This window comes from Ostrea edulis, chromosome 2, assembly GCF_947568905.1.
Source record: "Ostrea edulis chromosome 2, xbOstEdul1.1, whole genome shotgun sequence".
Classification (NCBI taxonomy): Eukaryota; Metazoa; Mollusca; class Bivalvia; order Ostreida; family Ostreidae; genus Ostrea; species Ostrea edulis.
In genome coordinates this window covers 11707676-11735484 of record NC_079165.1, presented here as the reverse complement: position 1 = coordinate 11735484, position 27809 = coordinate 11707676, and the positions used below count along the sequence as shown (strand labels likewise).

The window sequence follows — 27809 nt, the reverse complement described above, 5'->3', positions numbered from 1 at the left end:
TTATAAATGATATACATCAATAACATAAATGTAATCAAAATGTCTGAGCGCAGTTTGGAGAAATACTTCAGAACAAAAATTATTATATATTGATCCAACATTGACATGTTTTTCGACGGAAAATCATTTATTTTTTTATCGAGGTTTGGATCTGGGGGTTCAACAAAAGAAATATGATACACAAGTTTCGACCTCTCCTGTGTAGGAGGTACATTTAGTACTACTCTTGATGCCGAAGTAGGACCGAGCCCACTTGTAGTCTGTGATGAAGACAATTGTATATCTGAAAGGTGGCCTTTGTTTAAAGATGTAAATGTACAAGATATAGAATACTACCGAAAGAAATGTTTTACTAAAATACCCTAAAACAATATCATTTTTGCAAGTAATATCCTAGATATGGTATGTACGAGGAACTAAATAATGTAATATAATAAAAATTCCATGTTTTTGTATTTACTTTCTAAATAATTTTCACTTACTTGCCTTGTGTATTAATTGAAGTTGCATGGGTGATGAAATTGCATATGAAAATTTACTATGTATAATCATTGCTGACGTGTAAGGGGGCCTCCGTGGCCGAGTGGTTAGGGCATCGCGCTCAAAATCACACGGCCTCTCACCTCTGTCGGTGCGGGTTCGAATCCGGTAAGTGAGAAAGTTTCCCAGTTTACTTTCGTAAGGTCGGTGGTCTCTTCCCAGGTACATTGTATCTGGGTTCTCTCTTCCACCAATAAAAAAACACCTGAAAAATTTTAAGTGTGGCGGAAAACATCAATCAATCAATCACTCTGAAGTGATAGGACATTTTCCCCACCCCTACGTGTAAATGATTTATTTACCGCTTTCCTGTGTAGCTACTGATAGCTACAGTGAACAGGTTACTGGGTCTGAATAAAAAAGTTAAGATAACGAATGGTGATCAATCTCATAAATCCTATAAGGAATGCAAAATAGAGAGTTGAGCAAACACGGACCTCTGGATATACCAGAAGTGGGATCAGGTGCCTAGGAGGAGTAAGCATCCCCTGTTGACCGGTCACAACCGTCATGAGCCCTATATCATCTTGACCTGGTAAATGGAGTCATCTGTAGTTAAAATTTGTATGTAAATATGGGCCTAACAATTGGTATGAAACACGCCAGACAGAATTCGATAATGACAGTTTGTATAAATTATAAATCAAATCGTTATAACGACCAGAGAATTTGTACATTCCTGACATTAAAGGAGACTGTTGAAACCTTGTGACATGAAATTATCTGTCAGTAGCCTACCTCGATTTAAAACTGATCATGCGCATAAGATGTTTTCGCGTATTGAATCACGAATCAGTTGAAACATAAATACCATGTAAATATGGTATTATTATTATTATACCATATGCAGTTGATAATGGAACATTGTTATTGCTAAATAATATGGGAAGTTGACGATGAACAAGCTGGAATTATCCTGTTTGTCACAAAGTTGAGTTGTCAGTTTGTTGTCGACATCTACGTTCAATGAAATATCTTAGTATAGGACGTGGATGATAAACATATGATTATATATCAGGCTTATTTTGATGTCGAGAAGTCATTTTCATATTAGTATTTGGAATATTAAACACCAATTTTGATTTTGCCAACTAATTAACCTTTGCAGTGCAAATTAGGAATACATTTTGCAAACTATAAGGAGATCCATAAGTTAATTGTTTTCTCCATTACACTCCTCTTCATGTCTTTTTCAAAACCCTAAATTGAATATCTTTATAAAGTCTACTTAAAGTTTTACATTCTGCTTGAAAGTGTTCGTGTTTTGCAAAACTTTTTAAAGAAACTTTGACCGTTTTCCAGGAGACCTAGTCCCGTGGGGATCCGGGTTAAAATAGGTCCTCAGTACCACTTGCTTGTCGTAAAAGGCGACTAATCGGGGTGGTCCTTCTGACGAGACCGGAAAAACCGAGGCCCCGTGTCACAACAGGTGTGGCACGATAAAGATTCCTCCGTGCTCAAAGACCGTAGGCGCCAAACACATACTTAAATTTGCGGCCCTTCACCGGCAATGGTGACGTCTCCATACGAGTGAAAAATTCTCGAGTGGGACGTTAAACAATATTCAATCAATCAATTCAGGGGTACCCGTAAAATGCAAAACGAAATCTACCAAAGCAAAACGAAATCTACCAAAGCAAAACGAAATCTACCAAAGCAAAACAAAATCTAAGGAAACGACACGAAACAGATTGTATAACCAAACTTTTTAATCATAATAATGATAAAACAGTCATATCGGCGAGCATCTCAGGCCCCCTTGAAAGTTGCTGCAAGAAATTAAATTTGCGTCTCCCCTTTGATGTGGTTATTTGGGATGATGCAAGATAAGTCAAAATGGATCAAAATTGCAACAAGATCTAGGCGTATAACAACCTCAGGTATATAGCAACACTCTATACTTACTACGATAAGTTTTTGTATACTGTTTTGCAGATTTCAAAGGAAATGGAGGGTGACGCCCTGACATCAAATGAACAAAATCAAGCTTCCCCTAACACTCGCGGTGCTTCTGAAACAGGGGACATATCTACGGTGCAGTTCCTCCCCGTTTCCAACTCCTCTATCATCCAGTCAAAATGCAGTATCGCAGAAAATATCTCGGAAAACGAGACAGGCGAACAGTCAGCAGCCAACAGCAGAAGACCCCAGAATTTTATGTGTCTAGCTTTGGTTACAATATTGTGCAACTGCCCATTTGGATGTGCAGCTCTGATTCTCTCTATTATGTCATCCAAAAGTTTCTTGGAAGGTAAAAGAAAAGAAGCTGCTCTGAGAGGGAAGGTTTCAAAATGGATCTCAATTGTCGGGCTGGCTGTATCTGTCGTTGTTATTCTGTTCATTATCGTGTATCTGGTCGCCATTTTACCTAATGTAATTGACAATGCACAGGATTTTCTGAAGAACTAGATGACATTGCTTTACGTTCAAGATGAGTCCGTGTCTCTTTAGAACACCCTATCATTGATGTCGTCTTTCTTGATTCATTAGACTCTCTAAAATTTATTGTTGCAACCTCCATTAAAGGTATATTGATATACGACTTGCGTTTAGGGTGTTTTACTTTGGGGATGCCAAGCCTACTGCTTTTATATTCAGCGATAGATTTATACAATATGGAGTACAGATGTATTTGTAAGATTGTGTTTCATTCAGCTTACAACACACTGTCATAAAAATAAAAGCAAAACGTACACAACTTCGTTGAAACAAAAATAATTTCAAAATATAGGATACCGAAAGAATAAGCAATAACATACCTACTGAGAATAAAGATTTGCAACCGCATTTCGGAAATGAGTAATACTCCTCACAAAAACCAGACCTGTCATAACTGGATAAATGAGTCCCGCGGCGCTCATCCATATTGGAATATTATATATTTGATTTTATAATATATAAATAAAATGTTCGTAAATTGTAGATAATTTTAGTATGCAATACCTAGGCCATAGATGAACACCACCTTTTCAAGAAATAATATGACCCACACAGAAACATCCTGAGAACAAGTTAACGGTGTTTCACACTAACTGTAAACAAAGATGGCGGTTCAGCTATCGTTTGATAAGCTCTGGTTTCCAAGTCTTATCCATTAAGTATCGATCAATTTCGACCCTGGTTGACAGTTGAAGGCCAGCAAATCTTTTTATTCACAATTTGAAACCACTAGCATTGATCAATGAGCGACAGAATCGGTCGCGATAGCTCAGTGGTAGAGCGTTCGCTTTGTAATAGGGAGATCGTGAGTTTGAGTCCCGCTCGTGCCATGGCCGCGTCAAACCCAAGACTTTAACAGAGGTAGTGATTGCTCCTTCACAAAATGCTCGGCAAGTAGAATTGAAAATCATGGTTCTTTCGGATAGGACCTTAAAAACGACAGCCGTTGGCACACTAAAGAACTCTCAATGCTACGGTCCTGAGCGCTAAGCATATGTCTAAATTTGTGGTACTTCACCAACAGCTGGTGACGTCGCAATATGAGTGAAAAATTCTGCTGCATTGTTTGACTAAATAAAGTAAATTTAAAAGTTTTCAGTTTCAAAATATTGTTGTACATATCCTCCACTTTTCATCTATATCAAATTCCTCTGGTGTAGCATACCTTAGCTGTGATATCGCACGCATTCATATACACTTGCTCAAGTCTCTCTGTAGTTTTCATTACTTTATCATTTCGTCCAAATTTTACTGTGCTTCAGAAGTCTAAATATCTGCTCTCTACCATACTTAAATGTCACCAAACATCTTTGGCATTATTAAAAAGTATTAAAGACAGCACTGATTATTAAACATAGAGACTTGAGCAAGTCTGGCATTGATGTTTCCCATTCTAAACATGACGAGAAAATAAATAAACCATGCGCCAACACAAAACAACTAAAACATGGTTTAGCTATATAATAAAGCAGTACACCCTGCATTGGTGAATATTGGCATTTGTTCCCGAATTTTGAAACCAAACTCTGCCAATATTCATGAATATAAGTTCAATAATCGTACAATAACTGAAATATTGTATTGCTGTAGATCAAAAACATTGTTTATGTTTCAGCCGATTACAAATTACAGGATACACGAAATTCTACGTTTTAATAAGATTGAAAAAATTCTCAAACAACGTCAAACAAATTAACTACATTCTTTGAATGTTCATTTTATCAATAGTCATGGTGTAAAAAGGAGGGAATGTATTCTTAGTTACACAGTCGGGTCTATGGTCATCAACTTGAATCTAAACTTGACTAGATAAACCAATACATCATTCAACAGAAGTTCTTATATTTTGATCAATGAAATGTGCTGAAAAATATGCCCCGCGGACATCCACCATTGTTACGGATACTAAACACAGAAATATATTGATCAATCATGCGAAATTTTTCACCCGAGAAAAGATTGCCAGCCCCAGTGCAGTCGTGGTTGACAATTATGGATTTCAAGGGGTGAACATTTGAAATGTTACCCTCAACTACATGCGCTAATTGTTTTGTTATGCTGAATGTCATACATTACTTACATGTACATATGCGCAACAAAGCACAAAACTCAACCGAATTTCCATTTTAGCTAAATTCAGTCGTAAACAAGTAACACGAAAATTTCAGTATGGTGAATTTAATTCAAGCAAGTTCAGGTATTTTATTTGAGAGCAGTCTTCGCCAGATCTTTTTTTTTCGAGGGCATGCCCTTCCGGCAGGTACATTATATCCACTAATTCCACTAGCCTGAACAAATATTTGCATACCCAGAATTTTATTAAGTAAGTTCATTCTTATTTGCCTTTCAATGCCAAGGAAATCCACTTTCCCGAGAACATCTATTGTCACTTTTTTTTCAATCCAATACAAAAGAGTTTCTTGGAAATCATGGTAGAATAATATGTCGTCGAAATTCTATGCTTCACGTTGAAATAATAAAATAAACCAACACTTAAGTACACGTATATCTAATACTATAGATGATATTTAATTTGATATGCTACATGTACGTTATTCACAAATGAAAATGAAACATTTGATGAATGAATTAATCATTCGAATCAAAAGCAAAAGTACATTGTTATAAAAAAAATAAGGACGTTTAAGCTTTGGAATTTACATGCCCTTTGGACTTGTAATATGCAATTTCAACATGCCAGCTTCCAATTATACCAGGTCCCGTGCACCAGGCTCCCGGTATTAGTTGAAGACTGTGAAAGTATAACAATACATCATGTACAGATCTTTTTTGTTAGAAGAATGGATGAATATATTGCATATCAGACAGTAGGTATCCAGACAAACTTAATGGAGCAAACTTGAAACCATTCCCCAAACCAAAGACGAATTTGCAGAAGTGTATGCGGTGAAATACATAACGTCATAGGCATTCGTGATTTTCAGTCACTTGGAACTATTAAGGAATCCGGTTAAGAAATCATATCTTATGTTGCATACTAGTGTTCTATGTAATTAGTTGTTGCAATTCAAAGACATTCTGTTTAGTGGTGCCAGGGCCCAGGTAAATTTCGAGTAAAAAATAGTGGGGGGGGGGGGGTTGGGTTGGGGTTCTAAACTGGTTTCTGCATATCTCTTAAGAGTATACGGAATTTCGGGATGAATTGTGGTAGTAATGTAGATTAATTGTGTATAAATATAATAAAATACACCATTTGGTTTGCATTTTTTTAATCGACGAACTTGGGTACTCTATATTTAGAGTTGTATACTTTTACTCATTAATAGTAAATTCAAACCTAGGCGATATAATTGCCAGTGTGCGTATGGAAAATACAATGAACTGTAGTTTATCCACATTTTTGTACTGCATAGTGAAAAGTGAAAATAAAATGAACAGTGATCAATCTCATAACTCCTATAAAGAATACAAAATAAAGAGTAGGAAAAACACGGACTCCTGGATATACCAGAGGTAGGATCAGGTGCCTAGGAGGAGTAAGCATCCCCTGTGGACCGATCACACCCGCTATGAGCCCCACATCCCTATATATTACAATACCAAGGTTGTCAATACAATAACCTATGATATTAAACTTAGAACATAATTATTCATAATCTAAAGTTTTTATTTTATCAAATTATAGTATGCCTTTGTTACGGATAACTCGAAGAAAACATATGTGTTGTTCTTATATTTGATATGATGCAGAATATGTATTAAAAAAAAACTAAGATGATTCCCCAGATTAACAAACTTGATGCAGAACAAGCAAACTATCATGATCAATGTGACTTGTTTTGACAGTCCATTCCAACGACGAATTTCATATTCACCGACAAAATACTGGTAACACGTGTCACTCCAGAGCAAACAATGTTTGTATCAGCACCACACATGACATAATCGCCATGAGAAAGATTGGAATGCAGGATACCCCTACTGACAAAGCAAACCAATCTGAAAAAAAGAAAACTTGTATATTACTTGGTGTTGAAGTATACAAATAAAAAAAAATACATGTTGCTAGCTGTGATATTGTTCTGTTTCAGAAATGTGTTTGTTGAAGTGTTCATTTAATTTGATAATTTTTTTATGCATGAAAATGTGACAAAGGGTGTGCATCGGTGAAGATAACGAAAAGTGATCAATCTCATAACTCCTATAAACAATATAAAATAAAGAGATAGGCAAACACGAATCCCTGGACACACCAGAGGTGGGATATAAAGAATTCTTCAAATCATTCAGATGTAGCTTTCTTCAGTAGGGAGGGAGATGCTTCATAAAGATTAAGGAATATTTTCAATCCTTGGGAGTTGTAATATTGAAATCATTACCTCCTACTGGGTTATCTCTTAGCATCCACTAGAGGGCAGTACTGATACTGACGTCAGAAGGACACTTTATATGTTTGGTACATTCATGATTGTACGTGTACAACATCAATGTCTAATGTCATCAGCAGAAAGCGAATTAAATGTGGAATATCAGCTTGAACCTAATGTTACAGAGGAAGAAATTATTTATCAATGATGCTTCTTCGCCAACAGTTCATTTTAATGAGAGAAGATGTTTTCCTTGATTGGTGTGCTTGAGGAAATTTTACCTTTGTACATTCAAGGGGGTGCATTTGTTGTCATGAGTTTGAACTTTTTGCGTCAGATTACAGAGATATACGCATAAAGTGCAGTTCTCGACACCCACATTTTGACAGTGTGTGTAAGTCCTGTTATAATTGATACAGCTTACATTTATGTATCCAGAGAGGAAGAAAACCACAGGACTTATAAAGATGTAAGAAAAACACAAAAATGAGAAATGCCTTCTGTATGCACATGTATTAAAATCTAAACGTAACATGCCATTTGTGTGTAAACATTTCCAATTACAACCACGTGATATAATACAGTAACAATTCTGTTGCAGACATGCAATCAAGATTTATGGCCTACAAACAGTTTATCAACTAGGTCAGACGAGGTCAGCCTCTTGGTAAAAATCAGAGTGGTTGTACTCTCATTTGTTATGACAAAAATTAAAGGAGCATTTCCTAATAAACACTGCAATTATGAAGGATTTTTTAAAACCTCAGACCTGAATAAGTATCTTTATAGTGTAAGCAAATGATATGATTGTAAATTTAATGCATCTCCAAAATTTACCTGTTGTCCATGTACATCAATTATTATCAATATATAAATTTCACGGCAATATTGCAGTAAGTGTATATGACACATTCACTTTAATTATCTCAAAATATTTTACAATCTAATAAAATCAATTGATTTTGAATCTTGAAATATACAGTGCTTCTGAGTACGTTCAGAAATTGGAGGAACTGGATATATTTTGTAGGAGTTGTTTCTTAATTTTTTGATGGATAGTTATTACATTTGATTTTAATTGTTTTTAAATCAAAACCTTATCCATCAATTCTAATATGAATTTATAATATTCTGCAGTAAAACTGAGTGACCAAGTCACCAACAACAATGTGTCTCATCTACGTCAAAGCACAGGTGCATGCTGGGAAATTATGGACGAATTTCATAAACCTTTCATTTAGAGTGTTCAATTGATCAAATCTCGTAATAGAAAGAGGCAAATTAGATTCAGGCCACACTATTTAGTTTCAAGAGGTCTTTTAAGTTTATCATGCAGCAAATCTTTTTTTGCATGTTCACTTCTCTTAAACAAAATAGTTGATTCCATAGAGTAGGTAAAGTTTAGATTGATGAAATAAGCATAGTTTCCTCATGAAAGATCCATACATCATTGTATGGGCTACAAGTTTAGTTTACTCTAGCCTTCATCATAGTCAAGATTTACCCCCTGGAAACCTCATTGAAAGTAACATCCATGCACCTGGTACATGTTTTTAGGGAATAGCTATCTTCTCATTTGTTATTTGCGACAATTAATGCTGATTTAACCGTCACAAACTTGGTTTTACCCGCCACGCGTTAGCTTGAAACCGGGTCCTTAATGGCGAATCATCACCAATGGGCAATTTGCATGCGCGTCCATTAAGTTACGATAAAAAAAAAATTACAGACAGACGTTAGGTGTGTTAACTTGATAAGTTACAGCGTTACACTCATGTGATTTAAAAAAGAAGTTCTGAAACATTTAGATTTATATTAAAAAGTTTGTTCATATTCATAAATTAAAAATAACATTTCCTAGCTAGATCGTTGTCATGAAATTCGCAATTTTTACCTGGTGGTTCATATGTTGTAGCTTTGTCTGGTTTCTTGATATTAACAATTAACACTCCTGTAGATTTGTCCTCAGTGTCATCACAGCAGACTTTCACAATGTAGGAGTTGAAGTCTTTGTAGGAAAACGCTGGCTTTGAACCAGATATAACAGAATAGATGGCACGGGATCCACTCCCGCTTCCGGTAAGGTTAAAATTAAGCGTCTGGGGGGACACACTTTCCAGCGTGCAGCAGACATCATCACCCGTAGGATCTTCAACATTCGTGGAGTACAACACTTTATCTGCTTCCGTTTCTTCGGATATAGATATGGAATTCGGCAGGTCTAGTATTTCAGGAGGCTGCAATGACCAACAATAAAAATATTACACTTTCTTCCCTTATTGTTACTCCAATCTACCGCCGGGGCTAACTTAGAATGTTTGCATATTAATAATCACTAATCATGGACCTGATGTTCTTCATCAGAAATTTAAACAATTCTCGCCATACATGTATATCCTCATATAGAACTTATCTCCAGTTTTAGACCCCTATCCATAGGGGCCGTGGTTTGAAAAAAGTCCAATCTGCGTGATCTTGCGTATCAATTTAATTAACTATAATCCTGTTGATCTTTTAGAAGATTTGTAGAAATTTTTCCTCTTACTCCCGGGGGCATGATTTGAACAATCGTGAATCTTCTCTCATTAAAGAAACTGTTTTGTCTCCCCCAAAGGTTGTTGGGAAGATTTTTTAAAAAGACACTATTTTTCAATATTTCTTAATTGTCTCCCCCTTTGAAAAGAGTGACAATCATTTGAATGATTTTGAATTCCCTTTACCCAATGATGATTTATGGCATCTTTGGTTTAAATTAGCCATGCGGTTCTTAAAAAGAAATGAAAGATATGAAAACTTTAAAGACAGACAGAAAGACGGACGGACGCTGTAGAACTAACTTACTGTAGCTTCTTATCAATATGTCAGGTACTGCTTTCTTGAAAAGAAGATTATAAAAAGATTTTGAAAATTTATCCCCACGTAAAAGGTTAATCCCCTGTTTTAATTTCAACCTACCCCTGGGGGGCATGGTTTGGAAACTGCATTATGTCAAGAACCTTCCACTTAAGATCTCTTTTCCAGCCCAGTGGTTCTTTTAAAAAATTATGACCCCATCATATTTTGCCTTTTCTTAATGATCTCCTCTTGATAGGGGAGATAATCCATCATATCGACCTATTGAATACCTTTTACCCAAGGATACTCAGTGCCAACTTTGGATTAAATTGATTGAGTGGTTCTGGAGAAGATGAAATTGTGAAAAGTTTACAACGCTAAGGATGCCGTCAACAGAGAACGGTTAAACATTTATCAGGAAAGCTCACTTGGCCCATTGATTTAGGTAAACTGAAATAGGCTATCTAAGAGGAATCTGACAGGTGGGATCAAATCTGGTGTATTCAGGAATTCATATCAGGTATATGTATTTTTTTTTTTAAAGTAAACACCCACAGGTTTTAATATTTTAATCGTTTAGGCTATCTGCTTCGGTACTGTAAAGTGGATCACCAATCCCTTGGCACGACAAAGTCTGTAGAGTTCGATACTAATGGGTCCATTAAGGCCGTTATAAGGACATCAGCATTTTAAAACTAGCCCTTGCAAATAATATTCAGAAATACAAGTGCACAACTACTGAATCTACTTTGAAACAGATTTCATCAATTAACCTCCATTGGAAGTGGAAGTAGTCTCCATGTGGAACAGATGTGAACTCCCTTCACTCAAGAATCAAAATTTCTTCATGTCATTTTAACTACAATATCTGTTATATTTGGGAAGAATGAAATGGCACGCAAAGAAATGAAATTTTTAAATTATCGATGTTACCATGTTTTGTGTTTCTATGGAGACTGTTGCGGTCGCACTGTGCTCACAGGAATCCTTTGCTTCCACAAGTATAGCAAACTCCTTGTTGCTTTTAGCTTTCATTAACTTTTTCGCAATCACTATTTGACCTGAAAGAAAAAGTAGTAGGCCTATATAATTTTGAGACAAAACAAATTCAAAATTGGAATGCGTTTTATAAGGATCTCTTGTAGAAAGAAAAACAACTCTGTCGGTTATCTTGAGTTTGAACTATTATCTAATGAATTTGCCTAATTATAGAGGTACCTATCTGGTCCACCGCAAAGTATTGTAAAGAATCAGTAAAAGATGGATGCTGCAAGGCGGTGAAATTGACCTCCTCTGTGTAGTCTACTCCCGTCACCTCCAGCACCAGTACAAAGGAACCCACAGCTAAGTGGTCAGGAATCTTTGCCGAGAACGTAGAGTTAGAAAATGCTATTACAGTATCTGGAAAAAAAGGTTCAAAGATACAAATTTTATTTGTAATTGGGATGTAGAGGAGAATCTTCACTTATATTCACATGATGATTCATAACGCGGAAATGTCCAGCCGCTAAACTGGTTGTAAGGATATGGTTTTTTTTTTATATATTTATTAATGATTGATTGTGTCTTGTTTAACGTCCTTCTTAAGAATTGTTCACTCATATGCAGACGTCAATAGTTATAAATGAACCCTGATTTATTTCGGGTAAGACATTGATTAATTACAACTGTTTTCATTTTGTATGAGTTAAATTGTTGTCTTAGCAGAACCTCCAGCAGAGGAAAATTAGATTGTAATTCACATATTCCATCTAACTGTTTGAGACAGGTATTCGAGTTGTTATTTTCAAAGGCAATCGACCTCGACGTACCATGTGCTAAATTTTATAGAAGTATACATATTTATTTACAGGAGGGTGGATGTATTGAACCATGAGTGATATGACAGATTTATTACACTGGTATCAAGGTGACAATATTTATATTGTATGAAATAGTGGTTTGATTATTCGTAGATATTGTAGAAGGGCAAACTGATTAAATTCATTATTCTCACTGTCTTCAAGGCATGCTTTAATAGCATAGGCTGTCCCAGTTATTGCAGTACCCAAGTTCGCCCAATCGAACTCGTCTCCTTTGTCTATACTTCCGGCAGATGCTTTAAATCCCTCTGCGCATGGTCCTAAACAGTCTCCGTTTGTGATAACATTATCTCCCTCACAGCGCCTTATAAATGAATGGAATGAAACTAAATGGATACATATTGAATTGCAAGTGATAAGTTAATTTTCAATCTTTATTTTGTTAAAAAATGTAAAAATAGAAATTGACTTTTCAAGACTTCATTAAGAGTTGAAAGGTTTTATTTTCAATGTTATATTTCTCACCATCCAATGACGTCGTTTTCAAGCACTGCAATTCTCTCGTATTCCACCACAGTGTAGACAGTTGTGTTAGCCCCTATAGACATAGTAAACAATGTATTAGTTTGTATAGAAATGCATGTATCATGATAATACTGTAACGTGTAACGGTCACCCATCCAAGGGTTGGTTAAGTTCTCTATATACCGATTGCTACATTTACCGGTACACTCCATTAAAGCTGACATGAATTAATAAATACGTACACCTTTCTCATCTTATCCGCCATATTTCTCTCAGGTAGCCTAATTTACTCTACCCGAATATACCCCAAATGTGATTGTCACACCTGCGTGATTTTTCTAGGTGGACTCGACCAGTGAAAATCTCCGATAGTAATATATAGGGAATGAGAAACAAATAAAAATATTATGCTTTGCTTAAAATTACAAAATATTTATTGTATACCAATGTAACATTCTGAAAGTTTAGATAATTTAAACAAAAATGCAAAAAAAGAGCATAATATGTAATGCACATGGCATATTCGCAACCAAAAAAACCCAACCCCGTATTAAATACGGACGTATACTCAACAGATATCGGAGATGTGCACTTGCCGAAAATATTAGATTCTCTTTATTTTGATAAATCCACGAAACAAAATGATAAACTCCATTTGTATCTCGTTAGACACACTTCACCAGTGCCAAATCATATTACTAACATAATACTAACATCTTATCGAATACATTTGAATTTGAAATTTCGACGTACAGCGGTATGTAAAACTTATACGGTACCAATTTTGATGCACCAGATGCACATTTCGACAAATAATGTCTCTTCAGTGATGTTCAACCGAAATGTTTGAAATCCGAAATAACAATGAAGTTTTAGAGCTAATATAGGGAAAAACAGTGTGCCAAAAAAGTGGAGTCAAATGTCTATTTTCAGTATATATCCATTGCGCCAGATCTACGAAATGAAAATATTTATGAATCAATAACACTCAAGCCTGAAAGTAATCATTATGGCATTTTACAGAAACGTTAAAACACACATATGATATAGTCCTGCAATGCATGCATGCGATTTTTCTGAATACATGTATTTATGTATTCGTGAATGAAGTTCCTATGCTTAAAAATATCTTGGTCTTTATGCATTTTGTTTTGTGATTTTGGTTTACCATTCCTTACACTGTGTAAATGAAGGAAAACTTGGTAAAGGGTGCAATTCTACATCATACAATTAGTATACATGCATGTGTTGCAAAGCAAAATGTACATGTAATAACCAGACATGTATCGTCATTTTTCATGGGGAGAGGAAGAAAAAATGGAAAATTAGATTTTTCAAAATTTCTTGCCATTCAAAATAATAATTTCAAAAGATGAACGAAAACAGCAATAAAATAAAACAAAAAACCCAAACAAACTAAGATGTTTTGTCCGATGTTCAAAGTCCTAATGTGGGGGTGAAGGGTTAAAGAGTCTTTTACTTTGACTGGCTCAATAATTTCCCCCTACACTTCATTTTCTTCACTCGTTGGGGGTGGGATGGGATGGTTAGGGTCCTCTAGTATGAGTGCCTCATAATATCTTCATTTTCTTAATTGGTGGTGGTGTTTGTCTTCTACTATTATATCATAACTTTCAAGCTGGTGTCAAGTGGGGGAAGGGGGTTGTCACCCAACATATCTTTTATTTGCATTGCAAAATAACAAATAATGGATATTGTTATACAGGTGGGGGACAGACCCTCTTATCCCCTCCCCTTGATTATATGTGCTTGATAACGACGCATACTATGATAAACTCAGTTATTACATTTTGCTTCGAGTTCAACGCAGAATGTAATAACGCAAAATGGCATAGTTATATAAGATCTAATGAATGCCAAATTAGCTTAAAATGAAGTAATTGAAAATAACATTATTTAAAGATAGGTTCAATTTTTAATTATTGCGTGTTTTAAATGAATCAAATAAATCTGTATTATCAATTAATGAGAGCAATATTGAGTTACTGTTCTCTTTTATTTAATCTACGATATCATTTGTCTTAATAAGAGCGCGATTATTACAAGATCATCGTTTGAATTCTCTCTCTCTCTCTCTCTCTCTCTCTCTCTCTCTCTCTCTCTCATCCCATACAGTCGTACAGTGTTGTATATGCAAATTATATATTTATAAACAATTTATGTACCTAAATGATTTCCTGATTTATAAATCTGCAATACTCTGACCAGTAAATCATACGGTATAAGGATTCATGCACAATACAGGGTAAATATACTCTGATACTTCCCCTGATTGAAGATAGCTGATCGGCACGTGCTAAGTGTGTCGCAGTCTGTTTCAACTAACTCGTTTACTGAATTAGGCCTATAGTGAAGGTAAGTGTTTTGTTTTGAAAATGGATCTAGATATACAATTAATCGTCGATCACTCTCTCCTAGCTTCTGCACCATTTTTTGTAATGATATCGCATGTATATTTAATTCTAGGACAATGGTATTTACTGTTGGAATACAAATAGAGTTTATCGTTTTGTTTCATGGATTATGGAAATAAAGGGAATTTTACTACTACTTAGAGTATTTTCGACAAGTGTACACGTACATCTGCGATCCTTTATAGATATGACGAGTAGACCCAGGTAAATAGTCGTCCGCATTCGATGTGTTTTCATGGGGAGCATACATGCCATGTGCATAAGTACTGTAGTATTTATGTATTTGCATTTTGCTTGAAGTAAGTGTGAATGGTATAGATTTTATACCCTTTGCTTATTCCATTTTATCTATAGATGAAATCTATATATAAAATATTTCTCTGCGTCTTTTTATAGTTTTGACATATTTACGGCAAACGTACGTACATTCACGTAAAGAAAAGGCATTCTATATTCATTTATCGAAAGCCTTTAGAATGATTTACTACTGTACGATATGTTTATTGTAATTTTGAGCACTGCGTGGTGTTCCAAAACGTGATTTCATTTCTTCTTGATTTCCTACAACTTAGTATCGGAGATGTACGTGTTACCTGTCGAAGCTACCCGCACAGGTAAATCGAAGACAATGATGTGAAGTGAAGCGTAGCAAAACTCGTTCCCTTATATACCATGTGAACCCTGATACATATAGAAATAGAATATCCAACTAATATGGCGGATTAGCAGAGAAATATGGCGGACATGTAGAATTACACTATATTTATTAATTCATGTCAGCTTTAATTATATATATATATATATATATATATATATATATATATATATCACTTCATCATCTTTGCCATAGATTTTACTTATATAGAAATATGCATGGAGAAAATTTAAGGTGCTTACCATCAACATATATCGTGTTGTATGCCACCAGTTTATATTTATTTCCTGAAGGTCTCCATACCATAAAATCTATCCAACCTGATTTCGAGTAGGAAAATTCCCATGACGTAATGCGCGAGCAACTAGGTGCGGCAAAAACAAAATCTGTCATCAGGTACATCACTTCTGAAATGCACATATTGTACGAACATGTAAAAAGTTTTGCAAGACGAATTATAACATGCCTTTTTCTCTTTACGAAAGAATACCTTTCTCTCCATCATTGCTTGCAGTTAAATCTTCTGGATACAGATACAGTAAACTGTTTGGACACGGGGCAGCTAGAAGAGGAAGGAAAGAATGCAAAATCAATCAATGATTTCAAAACATACTCGAAATGATATATTTAGCATGATAATGACGAAATATTGATAATATGTTCAAAAACGGTTGGTGCAATACTTACAGACATCGGCATTCGCCAGGGAGGCGTCTACAGTGGTGGTAACTGATCTGTCAGTGGTAGTTGTAGTAGTGGTGGTGGGAACTGGACAACCGCTAATGGCCGCCAAAACTGCCGATTCAATAGAGGACAGGTCTGCGTAGGATGCAGCATAGAAGTAGCGGCTACTGTCTCCAGCGGTGTTTTCATATTCTGTGGGATATCCGCTGTCAATATCTGAAGAAGAGATTCAATGACGAACAATGTTAGTTGCTCCATTTGAAATTCTCTGCTAAATATGGAAGGTGTCCCTGAAAAGATTAAAAATGTTGTACAGAAAAGCACCCCACCGCACTTTGACCCACATCAATTGATACCAGTAAAGCACATGCTAATATTTAGCTGTATCGTGCAGAGAATGTCACCATATTTCAGCGTTATTTTACGTTTTACTTTGAATTGTAGAATGTATCATGGTAATAAATCGCCGTTTGTAACTCTATAAGTTTGATAATAAACAACGAACAGTGATTGAAATATCACGTTAGAGAGATCACGTCACGTAGTGGTATAAAAATAAAGCCATAAAATAATGAAAATTAACTTCTGCAATATTTATCTTATTTTATGCAGAAATAAAACATGACAGAGGGAAGAATGAGAATAAGGTTTTACGTTGTTAATTTCCATGTATTGCTACATTTTTGTATTAACCAAAATTGTGAAAAGGTATTGAAAAGATATGCATACCCTACAGGGTGTGTGGTGGAGCGTTTGCTTGGTCGTATGAGAGGTCGGGAATTTCAGCTCCGCTCGTGCCATGACCGCGTCAAACCCAAGACGTTAAAATAGGTAGTAATTGCTCGGCATTTAGAAGTGAGAATCACAGGTCTTTCGGATATGATCTTAAAAACGGAAAGTCCCATGTCGCTGCAGGCGTTGGCAGGATAAGAACCCTCACTGCTACGGCCATGAGCGCTTAGTATATTGCTAAACTTGTTGTAATTCACCTACAGATGGTGACATCTCAATATGGGAGACGAATTCTCGACAGGACGTAAAAACAATCAACCTATGTATAGTGTGTGTGAAATTTTGACGAAAAATGGTTAGTCAGTTGTATATTGTTTAAAGTCCCGTCGAGAATTTTTCACTTACGTTACCAGTTGTCGGTGAAGGGTTGCAAAATTTAGACCAATGTTCGTCGCTTATGGCCTTTGAGCAGGAATGGATCTTTATCGTGCCACATCTGCTGTGACCAATCTATACCCAGAGTTGTCGTTCCTTGCTCTCACTTGCACCTCTGTTAACGTCTCAAAATAATCAATGTTATTCCACATGTAAATCCACTTTTTTTTTTACGGCTAATAAAACTAAGAAATATTTTATTAAAATATCGGGAAAATGTAGGACAAGCAACTATTTGTAATTTTTTTCCCATTACTATATATTCTCCATGTACCTATGTATAGGCCTGGTGCAATAGAACTACCCAGTATCCACGTTTCAACCCAAATCAATGCTTCTTGTGTCACAAAAAGACTTGACATCTGCTCACTATTTATTTATTTACGTATATTTTTGTAACTGAGGTCAAAACGATACTTTATTTGAGCTTACGTGCCATTATACAAAAATCTTGTAAAACCCTTGAGACGTTGACAGAGGTGAAAGTGAGTGTAAGGAACGATAACTCTGGGTAGAGATTGCTGCTGTGACACAGGGGCCTCACTTTGTGTGGTGTCATCCGAAAGACTGTCCTGTTTAGTCGCCTCTTACGACAAGCAAAGGGTACTGACGCCTATTTTAACCCGGTTCCCTTATATAGCTAGACGAAAGTTGATTTCAAGGGAAAGTCTAACGGGTACATGTTGGAATTTGTCAGTTGTTACTCAGATTTTTGGGAGGTAATTCTGCTATGCCAATAACTCTTTACTTTGACTAAACATTCCATATCAGTTTAACCAGTGGCGTATTCAAGGGGGGGGGGGGGGGGGGGGCGCAGCCGGCGCGCACTCCCTCTAAAATTTTCAAATTTAAGGTAAATCGTGGTATCTTGTTTTTAAAAAATGTACTAAACGATAAACGATGCAATAATTTCTTCCACTCCCGGAGAAATAAATAACAAAATCTTTTGATTTCTTGAAGTACTTTATTGGGAGAACTTAATTTTTTCCAAATACTACTTTCACCTTATTAAAAATGATAGAAAATGGTACAAATGACTTAAGTAGGAGACATATTTCAAACCCTGTATAATCTGTAAAATCCAGGAGCTTCCGGCCTCATAAAGTGGCGCCCCCATAACCGCAATTCCTGGATCCGCCCCTGTTAACCTTTTTGATTAAAGGTCGCATATACCAACATTTCACCAAGTGTATGTAGAATTCCAAGGGCTGTTTTGCCACTTTTCCACCTCTTACATCAACCAATAGTGTGTGAACAACAGCTTTCTTCACGTGCAGGATAGAGAATGCTCGCCAATAGTATATGAGAAAGCATGGGAGAAAACGTGTATTTTAAGCTTCGAAGAGCTAGTCATGACCCCGGTGACACATTTTAAGAAAAATTTTTATTCTGGTCTCCATGTTTTTAACCAAGGGAGATGGGGCTTTGATATTTCACAAATACATGCCTCATGACCAGGTCTTTCATTTGGTACTACGACCTTTGACCTAGTGACATTTATTGTGGACCTACATGTACTTTTCAAAAACTAACTTTCAATGCATCTTTTGAACCAAGGGTGACAGGAATTTGATATTTCACAGATAAATGTCTCATAACAAGGCAATTCATTTGTTACTAAGATTTTTGAATTATCAACCTTGGACGTTGACCCAATTTTTAAAAACCCTTTAAGATTGAATATTTGATATGATTATAGTATAAATCAATCTGGATTATAAGAAACTTAAAATAAGTTTTTTCTCAACCTAACAACGTCAAACGTATGACTTTTTCACACTTTGCACGACCATTTCTCACGATAAATTAACGACAAGACTTTTTCACATCATAGAAAGTTGCTTCTTAAATAATATACAAAAAACAAATGTTCAGATCTTGTGATCAGTCATTCAAATATTACTTATTTAACCCACTCTGTTTCTACACACACAAAAAAGAGTTCCTCATTGACAATATCTTCGTAGTCTTTGGTGATCATGTTTTTCTACAGCATGTTAGAATTTCCATGGGCACGAATTGTGCTGCTTTATTTGCTGACCTGTTTTTATATTCTTACGAGGCAGAATTTATCTAAAGGTTTCTACATGAGAAGAAACAAAGTGGCCTTTAACTCAACATTTAGATATTTCGACGGCGTTTTACGTATTAGCAATAATCATTTTCATTCATATGTCGATTCGATATATCAAAATGAACACGAAATAAAAGATGTCATAGAGTCTTCCACAACTGTTTCATACTTAGATATTTTATTGAACATAATTGTTAACGGCAAACTAAAAACTCAACTTTATGACAAACGGGATAACTTCAGTTCATCATCATCTCATATTGTGTCGCAATAATCCATTATTACCTCCATATGGCGTTTATATCTTCAACTGATTCGATACACAAGAGCTTGTTCTGCGTATGACTACTGTTTAAATTAACTCAGGCTACTGACAAATAAGTTGATGTAACAGGAGTTTCAGCTGTCTCTTTTAAAGTCAAAATTTCGCAACTTTTATGATCGTTATAACCATCCCATTTACAAACTGAATTTGTCATTGGATAAAATGCTGTCTGACATGTTTCATACAAACCAAGGCCGTTCTTTGCACACTGATTTTGACTACGGATTACTCAGTTTACCTGATCAAGATATAGGGCTCACGGCGGGTTTGACCGGCCGAAGGGGGATGCTTACTTCTCCTATGCACCTGATCCCACCTCTGGTTAATTTTAGGGGTTGGTGTTTGCCATTCTCGTAATTTTGTATTCTTTATAGGAGTTATGAGAGTTATCTTCACAACGTACATAGGGATTTGATATTTCACAAATAGATGCCTCATAGCGAGGGCTTTTATATAATGCAAATTCGTTTAACCTAGTGACCTTGAACTTTCACCTACTTTTAAAAAAACTTAACCTTTTGAACCTAAGGGGCATAGGTTAAATAGAGTGATGCTTTCCGGGGAGTTATGCTCCCTTTTATCAATTTTATTTCTATGATGTACGCTATAATAAATTCTTTTAAAAAAGTAAAATCAATGTATTTTTCTAAGCTTTCATGAAAGAATAACAGACAATACAAAATACCACTTTTAAAAATACAATTACTGTATTTGCGAAACCCTAACCTTACTCCGTTTATAATTATCCCAAGTATATCAAAAGTTGTGAGAAAATATATAATTCATTCGACTGACGTCGAGATTTTACATGTATCTCAAACTGTAAATCTTTACTTACCAATGGCGAAGACCGTGTCTGGCCAGTTAGCTGCGATCAGTTCGCCTTGTTTTGCCGCCCCACTCCTTATTCCGTCTATTGTAAACACGTAATAATTAGCTGCGTCATCGCGATCTCCGTTGGCGGCAGTGAAGAAGGTCGATTGCGCGTAAGACAGTGCGGAGTCTATAAGGAATCTACTGTCTGTAGAATCTGATAACTGCAACAAAGCGTCACTGACGTCATCACTAGTCGTGTACGTCTGAAGATCGAACGCTGTGTATGCTTTTCTGTTGTATCTTATGGCGCCGATACGAACTGTGTCGGACGATACACCGATTTGTTGAACTAATCTGGAGAAAAAGTCTTTCAGGTATATATAGTTCTCATTAGAAGAGTATGTATTTGTCTCCAGAATAAACACTATATCTAGCTTACAACCTGTAAAATAAATAAAATTCTTATATACGAGATTTTTATTTCTGATTTGGGAATTTAAATATTGTTGGGAATCAAACGCATCAGCCTGTAAGTTATTGAGAATCAATATTTCATATCTCTTTGTTCAGAAAATAAATCACCACTGCTCATTTTTATTAAATTTCATCAGAAGATTTGCGTAAAATTTACATTTAATCTTTCCTTAGCCAATAAAACCGAGAAGTCAGTCATTCAAAGGCAAAGCAGTGCTTCCAGAAATATACGTACTGGGGTTTACAGGAGTGGAGGGACTAATTGACGCTGATGGGCACGTTGTGATGTTAGAGACCACCATATCATTAATGCACTGAAGTCCTATGAAGTTACTGCTCTCTATGTATTTCTTTGTGTCGCTGACTGCCCCCTGGTAGTCCGCGTCGTAGGTGGAAGACGTGATACGAACTCCTGGAAAACAAGCGTTGTTATCATGAACTTTAAACATTCGTAATGCAACTCATGCTAGTTTATATAAAACTATCGGAAACTAAATAAATAATCTATCAATCCATTTTGTGAAGAAGGCTATCTGTTCCAGTGACGTACATTCTGGAAGTCGTTTGGAAAAAAAGCAAAGGAAGTAATTCAAATATTTGCTCTTTAAACCAACAAAAATTTTAAAATTCGATTCAAGAACAGAAATGGCCGGGTTGCTCTATCATAGAGACAGCAATGCATGGATTCAGATGAAACAAAAATGAAGTATTTGATTGATTAATAGTATATATTGTTTCACGTCCCTCTCGAGAATTTGTCACTCATATGGAGACGCCAGGCCTATTGAGCAGGGAGGGATCTTTATCGTGCCACACCTGTTGTGACACAGGCCTCGGTTTTTCCGGTCTTATTCGAAGGACCGCCCCATTTAATCGCACCTTACGAAAAGCAAGGGGTACTAAGGACCTATTCTAACCCGAATCTGGTAGAGAAACAATTGTAATTCTTTTAAGATGTTTACCCGAGAGATTCATCGCATTTTCGTATGCATTGATAATAAATGTATTGTACATGTGTATGTATTACAAGTGTACTTTCTAACCCGTAGTCTACATGACAAATCTAATTATGTAGACATCTCTTCCAAGGTACGAAACGTTCAACTGAGAAGGCTTGATTGTCACGATGAAACATTTTATTGAAATTTCACAATTATGTATTTGAAAATGATGAACCTGAAGAAAAAGATGACCATCATTAAACTGGCAAGAACATATTCTCATTTTGTGCCGTCTGTTCAAGACATTCTTTAAAAAATTACAAACTTCGACTACACGTAAAATTTTCGAAAAATGTCTGATCACATGTTCAGTGTATCCATAACAACTGTACAAAGTTTGAGGAATGTCAGGTTACAGGTGTAAGAGTAATGGATTGAGGAATGTCAGGTTACAGGTGTAAGAGTAATGGTTTGAGGAATGTCAGGTTACAGGTGTAAGAGTAATGGATTGAGGAATGTCAGGTTACAGGTGTAAGAGTAATGGTTTGAGGAATGTCAGGTTACAGGTGTAAGAGTAATGGTTTGAGGAATGTCAGGTTACAGGTGTAAGAGTAATGGTTTGAGGAATGTCAGGTTACAGGTGTAAGGGTAATGGTTTGAGAAATGTCAGGTTACAGGTGTAAGAGTAATGATTTGAGGAATGTCAGGTTACAGGTGTAAGAGTAATGGTTTGAGGAATGTCAGGTTACAGGTGTAAGAGTAATGGTTTGAGGAATGTCAGGTTACAGGTGTAAGAGTAATGGTTTGAGGAATGTCAGGTTACAGGTGTAAGAGTAATGGTTTGAGGAATGTCAGGTTACAGGTGTAAGAGTAATGGTTTGAGGAATGTCAGGTTACAGGTGTAAGAGTAATGGTTTGAGGAATGTCAGGTTACAGGTGTAAGAGTAATGGTTTGAGGAATGTCAGGTTACAGGTGTAAGAGTAATGGTTTGAGGAATGTCAGGTTACAGGTGTAAGAGTAATGGTTTGAGGAATGTCAGGTTACAGGTGTAAGGGTAATGGTTTGAGAAATGTCAGGTTACAGGTGTAAGAGTAATGATTTGAGGAATGTCGGGTTACAGGTGTAAGAGTAATGGTTTGAGGAATGTCAGGTTACAGGTGTAAGGGTAATGGTTTGAGAAATGTCAGGTTACAGGTGTAAGAGTAATGATTTGAGGAATGTCAGGTTACAGGTGTAAGAGTAATGATTTGAGGAATGTCAGGTTACAGGTGTAAGAGTAATGGTTTGAGGAATGTCAGGTTACAGGTGTAAGAGTAATGGTTTGAGGAATGTCAGGTTACAGGTGTAAGAGTAATGGTTTGAGGAATGTCAGGTTACAGGTGTAAGAGTAATGGTTTGAGGAATGTCAGGTTACAGGTGTAAGAGTAATGGTTTGAGGAATGTCAGGTTACAGGTGTAAGAGTAATGGTTTGAGGAATGTCAGGTTACAGGTGTAAGAGTAATGGTTTGAGGAATGTCAGGTTACAGGTGTAAGAGTAATGGATTGAGGAATGTCAGGTTACAGGTGTAAGAGTAATGATTTGAGGAATGTCAGGTTACAGGTGTAAGAGTAATGGTTTGAGGAATGTCAGGTTACAGGTGTAAGAGTAATGGTTTGAGGAATGTCAGGTTACAGGTGTAAGAGTAATGGTTTGAGGAATGTCAGGTTACAGGTGTAAGAGTAATGGTTTGAGGAATGTCAGGTTACAGGTGTAAGAGTAATGGTTTGAGGAATGTCAGGTTACAGGTGTAAGAGTAATGGTTTGAGGAATGTCAGGTTACAGGTGTAAGAGTAATGGTTTGAGGAATGTCAGGTTACAGGTGTAAGAGTAATGGATTGAGGAATGTCAGGTTACAGGTGTAAGAGTAATGGTTTGAGGAATGTCAGGTTACAGGTGTAAGAGTAATGGTTTGAGGAATGTCAGGTTACAGGTGTAAGAGTAATGGTTTGAGGAATGTCAGGTTACAGGTGTAAGGGTAATGGTTTGAGAAATGTCAGGTTACAGGTGTAAGAGTAATGATTTGAGGAATGTCAGGTTACAGGTGTAAGAGTAATGGTTTGAGGAATGTCAGGTTACAGGTGTAAGGGTAATGGTTTGAGAAATGTCAGGTTACAGGTGTAAGAGTAATGATTTGAGGAATGTCAGGTTACAGGTGTAAGAGTAATGGTTTGAGGAATGTCAGGTTACAGGTGTAAGAGTAATGGTTTGAGGAATGTCAGGTTACAGGTGTAAGAGTAATGGTTTGAGGAATGTCAGGTTACAGGTGTAAGAGTAATGGTTTGAGGAATGTCAGGTTACAGGTGTAAGAGTAATGGTTTGAGGAATGTCAGGTTACAAGTGTAAGAGTAATGGTTTGAGGAATGTCAGGTTACAGGTGTAAGAGTAATGGTTTGAGGAATGTCAGGTTACAGGTGTAAGAGTAATGGATTGAGGAATGTCAGGTTACAGGTGTAAGAGTAATGGATTACACAAAATATCTACCCTCTATTCCATACATTCTCATCGTTGCTAGCCACGGTTACTAAGTCAGGTAGTGCCTACCCTACCTGAAACCGTGGCTGCATGATCAGCGCAACCCTCGATTTTCATGAATATTGATGAAATGACACAATAATTTGTTTTACCAATCACAGTCACAATAACAGATTTCCGATATTTTAATGGCTATAACGTGTAATTTTTGTGTGCAAGTAATAACGGGCAAAAAAGGCTACATATCCCTGTTTACAGAAGCAAGTAAAGTTTTTAAGTATTTCTTAAATGAAATTTGCATTTACAGCAGTGGTTACGCTTGTAAATTCTCTTGATAATTTTAATCGTATTCTCAAACTTGATGAGGAAATTCGGGGTAAAGTGGATGTGTTGAAATCTGAAAGACTAGAGTTGATCGGAAAATTATCTAAAGAGAGTTTACGCATATTATATGGTAAATTTATCACACTGGTGAAGTCAACAAAGAAGCGTCCGATAATTACAACAGCTAATAGTGTCCAGTTTGTTCTTAATCGGCAATCCTTGGATTATTCCGCTACGAGCACGCAATGACCTCCGAATGATTGTTTTTCTACCAAAAAAATAAAATAATGGAAGCTCACCGATTGGTTGACTAATGAACATAAATATTCATGAAGTTGGAGATTTTTAAAATCATACAGCCACGGCATTTGGCGTAGAATTAACGGAGACAATAGGCCTGGCTTGCGACGATTAGATATGCTTAAAAATGAAAGTTCAACTACATGTAAAATGTCTGATCACTTTCAAAAAGACAAATGAATATCTTTAATGTGTCCATAACAATTGTACAAAGTTTGAGAAATGTCAAGTTCGAGGTGTAAGAGGAGTTGATTACACAAATTAGGTATCCTATTGCAAAAACGCTCGCCCATGCGACCAGTCGCCCGCCCGCAAACCCGCCCACCATTCACCATACTATAAGTCGGATGCACATTGTGCAACCCGGCCAAAAAATCTGGAAAGTTCGCTAGCTATCTATGAAATTTGTACACGTTCTCTTGCTTAGAATTAGTCAACTCGCTTATAAAAACGAAAGTAACTCTAGGCCCTATTTAGGCCAATTATTCATATGATACGTGTTATAGTCTCATTCTTCATATGGTACTTATTAAACCAATTACCAACAATGAATATATCGTTGATTACGCTGGTCATTGAGCGCAACACTGATCCGAATTCCGTGCTTTTGTATCCGTAGGAATACCCATGTGTAAGTACGACGTAGTAATTAGCAGCGTCAGTACGATCTCCGTTAGCCTTGGTGAAGAAGCTCTTCTGTGTGTATTCCAGGGCTCTGTCTACGTAGCGGTAACTCCTACCATATGCCGAATTTCCTCGGCTGATACCCTCAATACCAGTAATGACGTCAGCGGAAGTAGAGTATTGGTTGAGAGGGAAAGCGGTAACTGCTCCGTCACCAAAGGTTACGACCCCGATTCTTATCGTTGTATCTCCTACAACTATTCGTGCGACAAGACTTTTGAAGAAGCTTTTCATGTCTGTGAACTCCGTGGTAGAAACTGAATACGTGTCATCCATAATGAAAGCTATATCAAGTTTACAGCCTGAAATGATATTTCAACATAAATAAAAACAAAACAAAATTGACGCATGCATTATTATGAGGCAATCTACCCTAGAATCAAGCAATATTGAAAATAGGCGAGTTTTCCTAAAAGAGCCTACGGTTGTTGATTGATTGTATATTGTTTAACGTCTCTCCTGAGAATTTTTCGCTAATGTGGAGACGTCACCATTGCCAGTAAAAAGCTGCAATATTTAGGCCTATATGTATGCTCAGCGCTGATGGTCTTTGAGCAAAGAGGGGGTTTTATTGTGCCACATCCGCTGTGACACGGGACCTCGGTTTTTGCTGTCTCATAAGAACCGGTCCATTTAGTCGTCTCTAACATAAGAAAGCCGTACCGAGGACCTATTCTAACCCGGATCCACGCGGGGAAAAGAGCTTGAGAATAATTAGTTTTAATGTTTTGTACGAATATAATACAGTTGTAACTCATGGAAAGCATAACATAATTGATAGAAAACTCCTTGTACTGTCTATATTTATATCATCGGAATGCAAGGTGAAGATAATGAACAGTGATCAATCAATATATTAAGTACCATCCCTTCAAGTAATATGTAGAATCATATCTCACTTGCAGCATACTACACGTATAAATCAATGTCGAATTCGATTTCTGATACTTGTGCATTTGAAGACGAGGAAAATCTCATCCAATAGGCACAGGAAAGATATTCAGTACACAAACATTCCAAAATAGCTCAGGTAACACAAAATTCATTATAGGCACCCATGACTATTTATACCAAAGTGGACACTTTTTCGTGAAGTAGCTCTGAAGAGACCTGCTTTGATCTTTGTTTACAAAATCTAATTGAGCAAATAGAATAACACGATTTGTATGTGTCTCAACTATCCTTTTCACTAGTATTTCAAAATGTTGTGACGTTTCTGGAAAGCGTACGATTTCTCTCACTATTTTGACATTTATTATCGGCCCATTTCAAGTATACAATGAATGACGATTTTCCATCATTGTCCATAGAGCCGGTTCTTATGTCATCTCTGCACATGAAAACAAGCATTAAAAAGCTAGCAGATTGATGCATTGTATATTTCTTCGAGAGTCAAACGCTTTAAAGAATGTCTTAGAAACGGTTCTGTGATTGTTTTCAAAAAATATTTTTATCTCCTTCATAAGAAGAGTTCTAATATGATTTCCGAAATAAGTTTAAATCTTATACTATTATATTGGTGAAATATTACTTTACTTCGTATGTCGGCCTGGTTAGCCCAATGGTTAAATCACCGAACTGGTAATGCAAGGATCTTCGTTCTTTGCTACAATAACCTAACGATGTCCATATATACAAGCTTTTGTAATGCACAAGAGTTATCTCTACATTTTTACTTGCATATATAATACCAGAAATTATGAAAATGTGCGAAGTCTATATCGCAGACTTTATAATTATCCCAGTGTTTATAGAAACAAGAGCACGCGATGAAATCATTTTTAGAACATTCTTTTGTTGATACAGTTCTGTTGCAGGTTAGAATCGATCTTATAAATGTATATAGTGAGTGAACTGCCGTGTGAATACCAGCGACCGCTAGGATTGTACTAATTTCCAAATCAATGGCAAACCATAACAAATATTTTTTTATATATATATATACAT

The 27809-nt window shown here is 36.3% G+C and overlaps 1 protein-coding gene across 1 annotated transcript in view; it reads right to left on the bottom strand.

Moving 5' to 3' along the window:
- Positions 1-6096: 6096 nt before the first annotated feature.
- The window catches only part of LOC125678224 (collagen alpha-6(VI) chain-like), a 40240-nt gene continuing 18527 nt past the window's right edge, over positions 6097-27809 (bottom strand). Inside the window, exons 7-18 of the mRNA XM_048916495.2 lie at positions 25721-26164; positions 21335-21511; positions 20648-21067; positions 16247-16459; positions 16050-16121; positions 15802-15966; positions 12470-12542; positions 12139-12308; positions 11361-11543; positions 11076-11203; positions 9202-9544; positions 6097-6939 (exon numbers count right to left, since the gene is read on the bottom strand). Coding sequence (XP_048772452.2) covers positions 6839-6939; positions 9202-9544; positions 11076-11203; positions 11361-11543; positions 12139-12308; positions 12470-12542; positions 15802-15966; positions 16050-16121; positions 16247-16459; positions 20648-21067; positions 21335-21511; positions 25721-26164 — 2489 coding nt within the window. The 3' untranslated portion in view covers positions 6097-6838. The remainder of the gene's footprint in view (positions 6940-9201; positions 9545-11075; positions 11204-11360; positions 11544-12138; positions 12309-12469; positions 12543-15801; positions 15967-16049; positions 16122-16246; positions 16460-20647; positions 21068-21334; positions 21512-25720; positions 26165-27809) is intronic.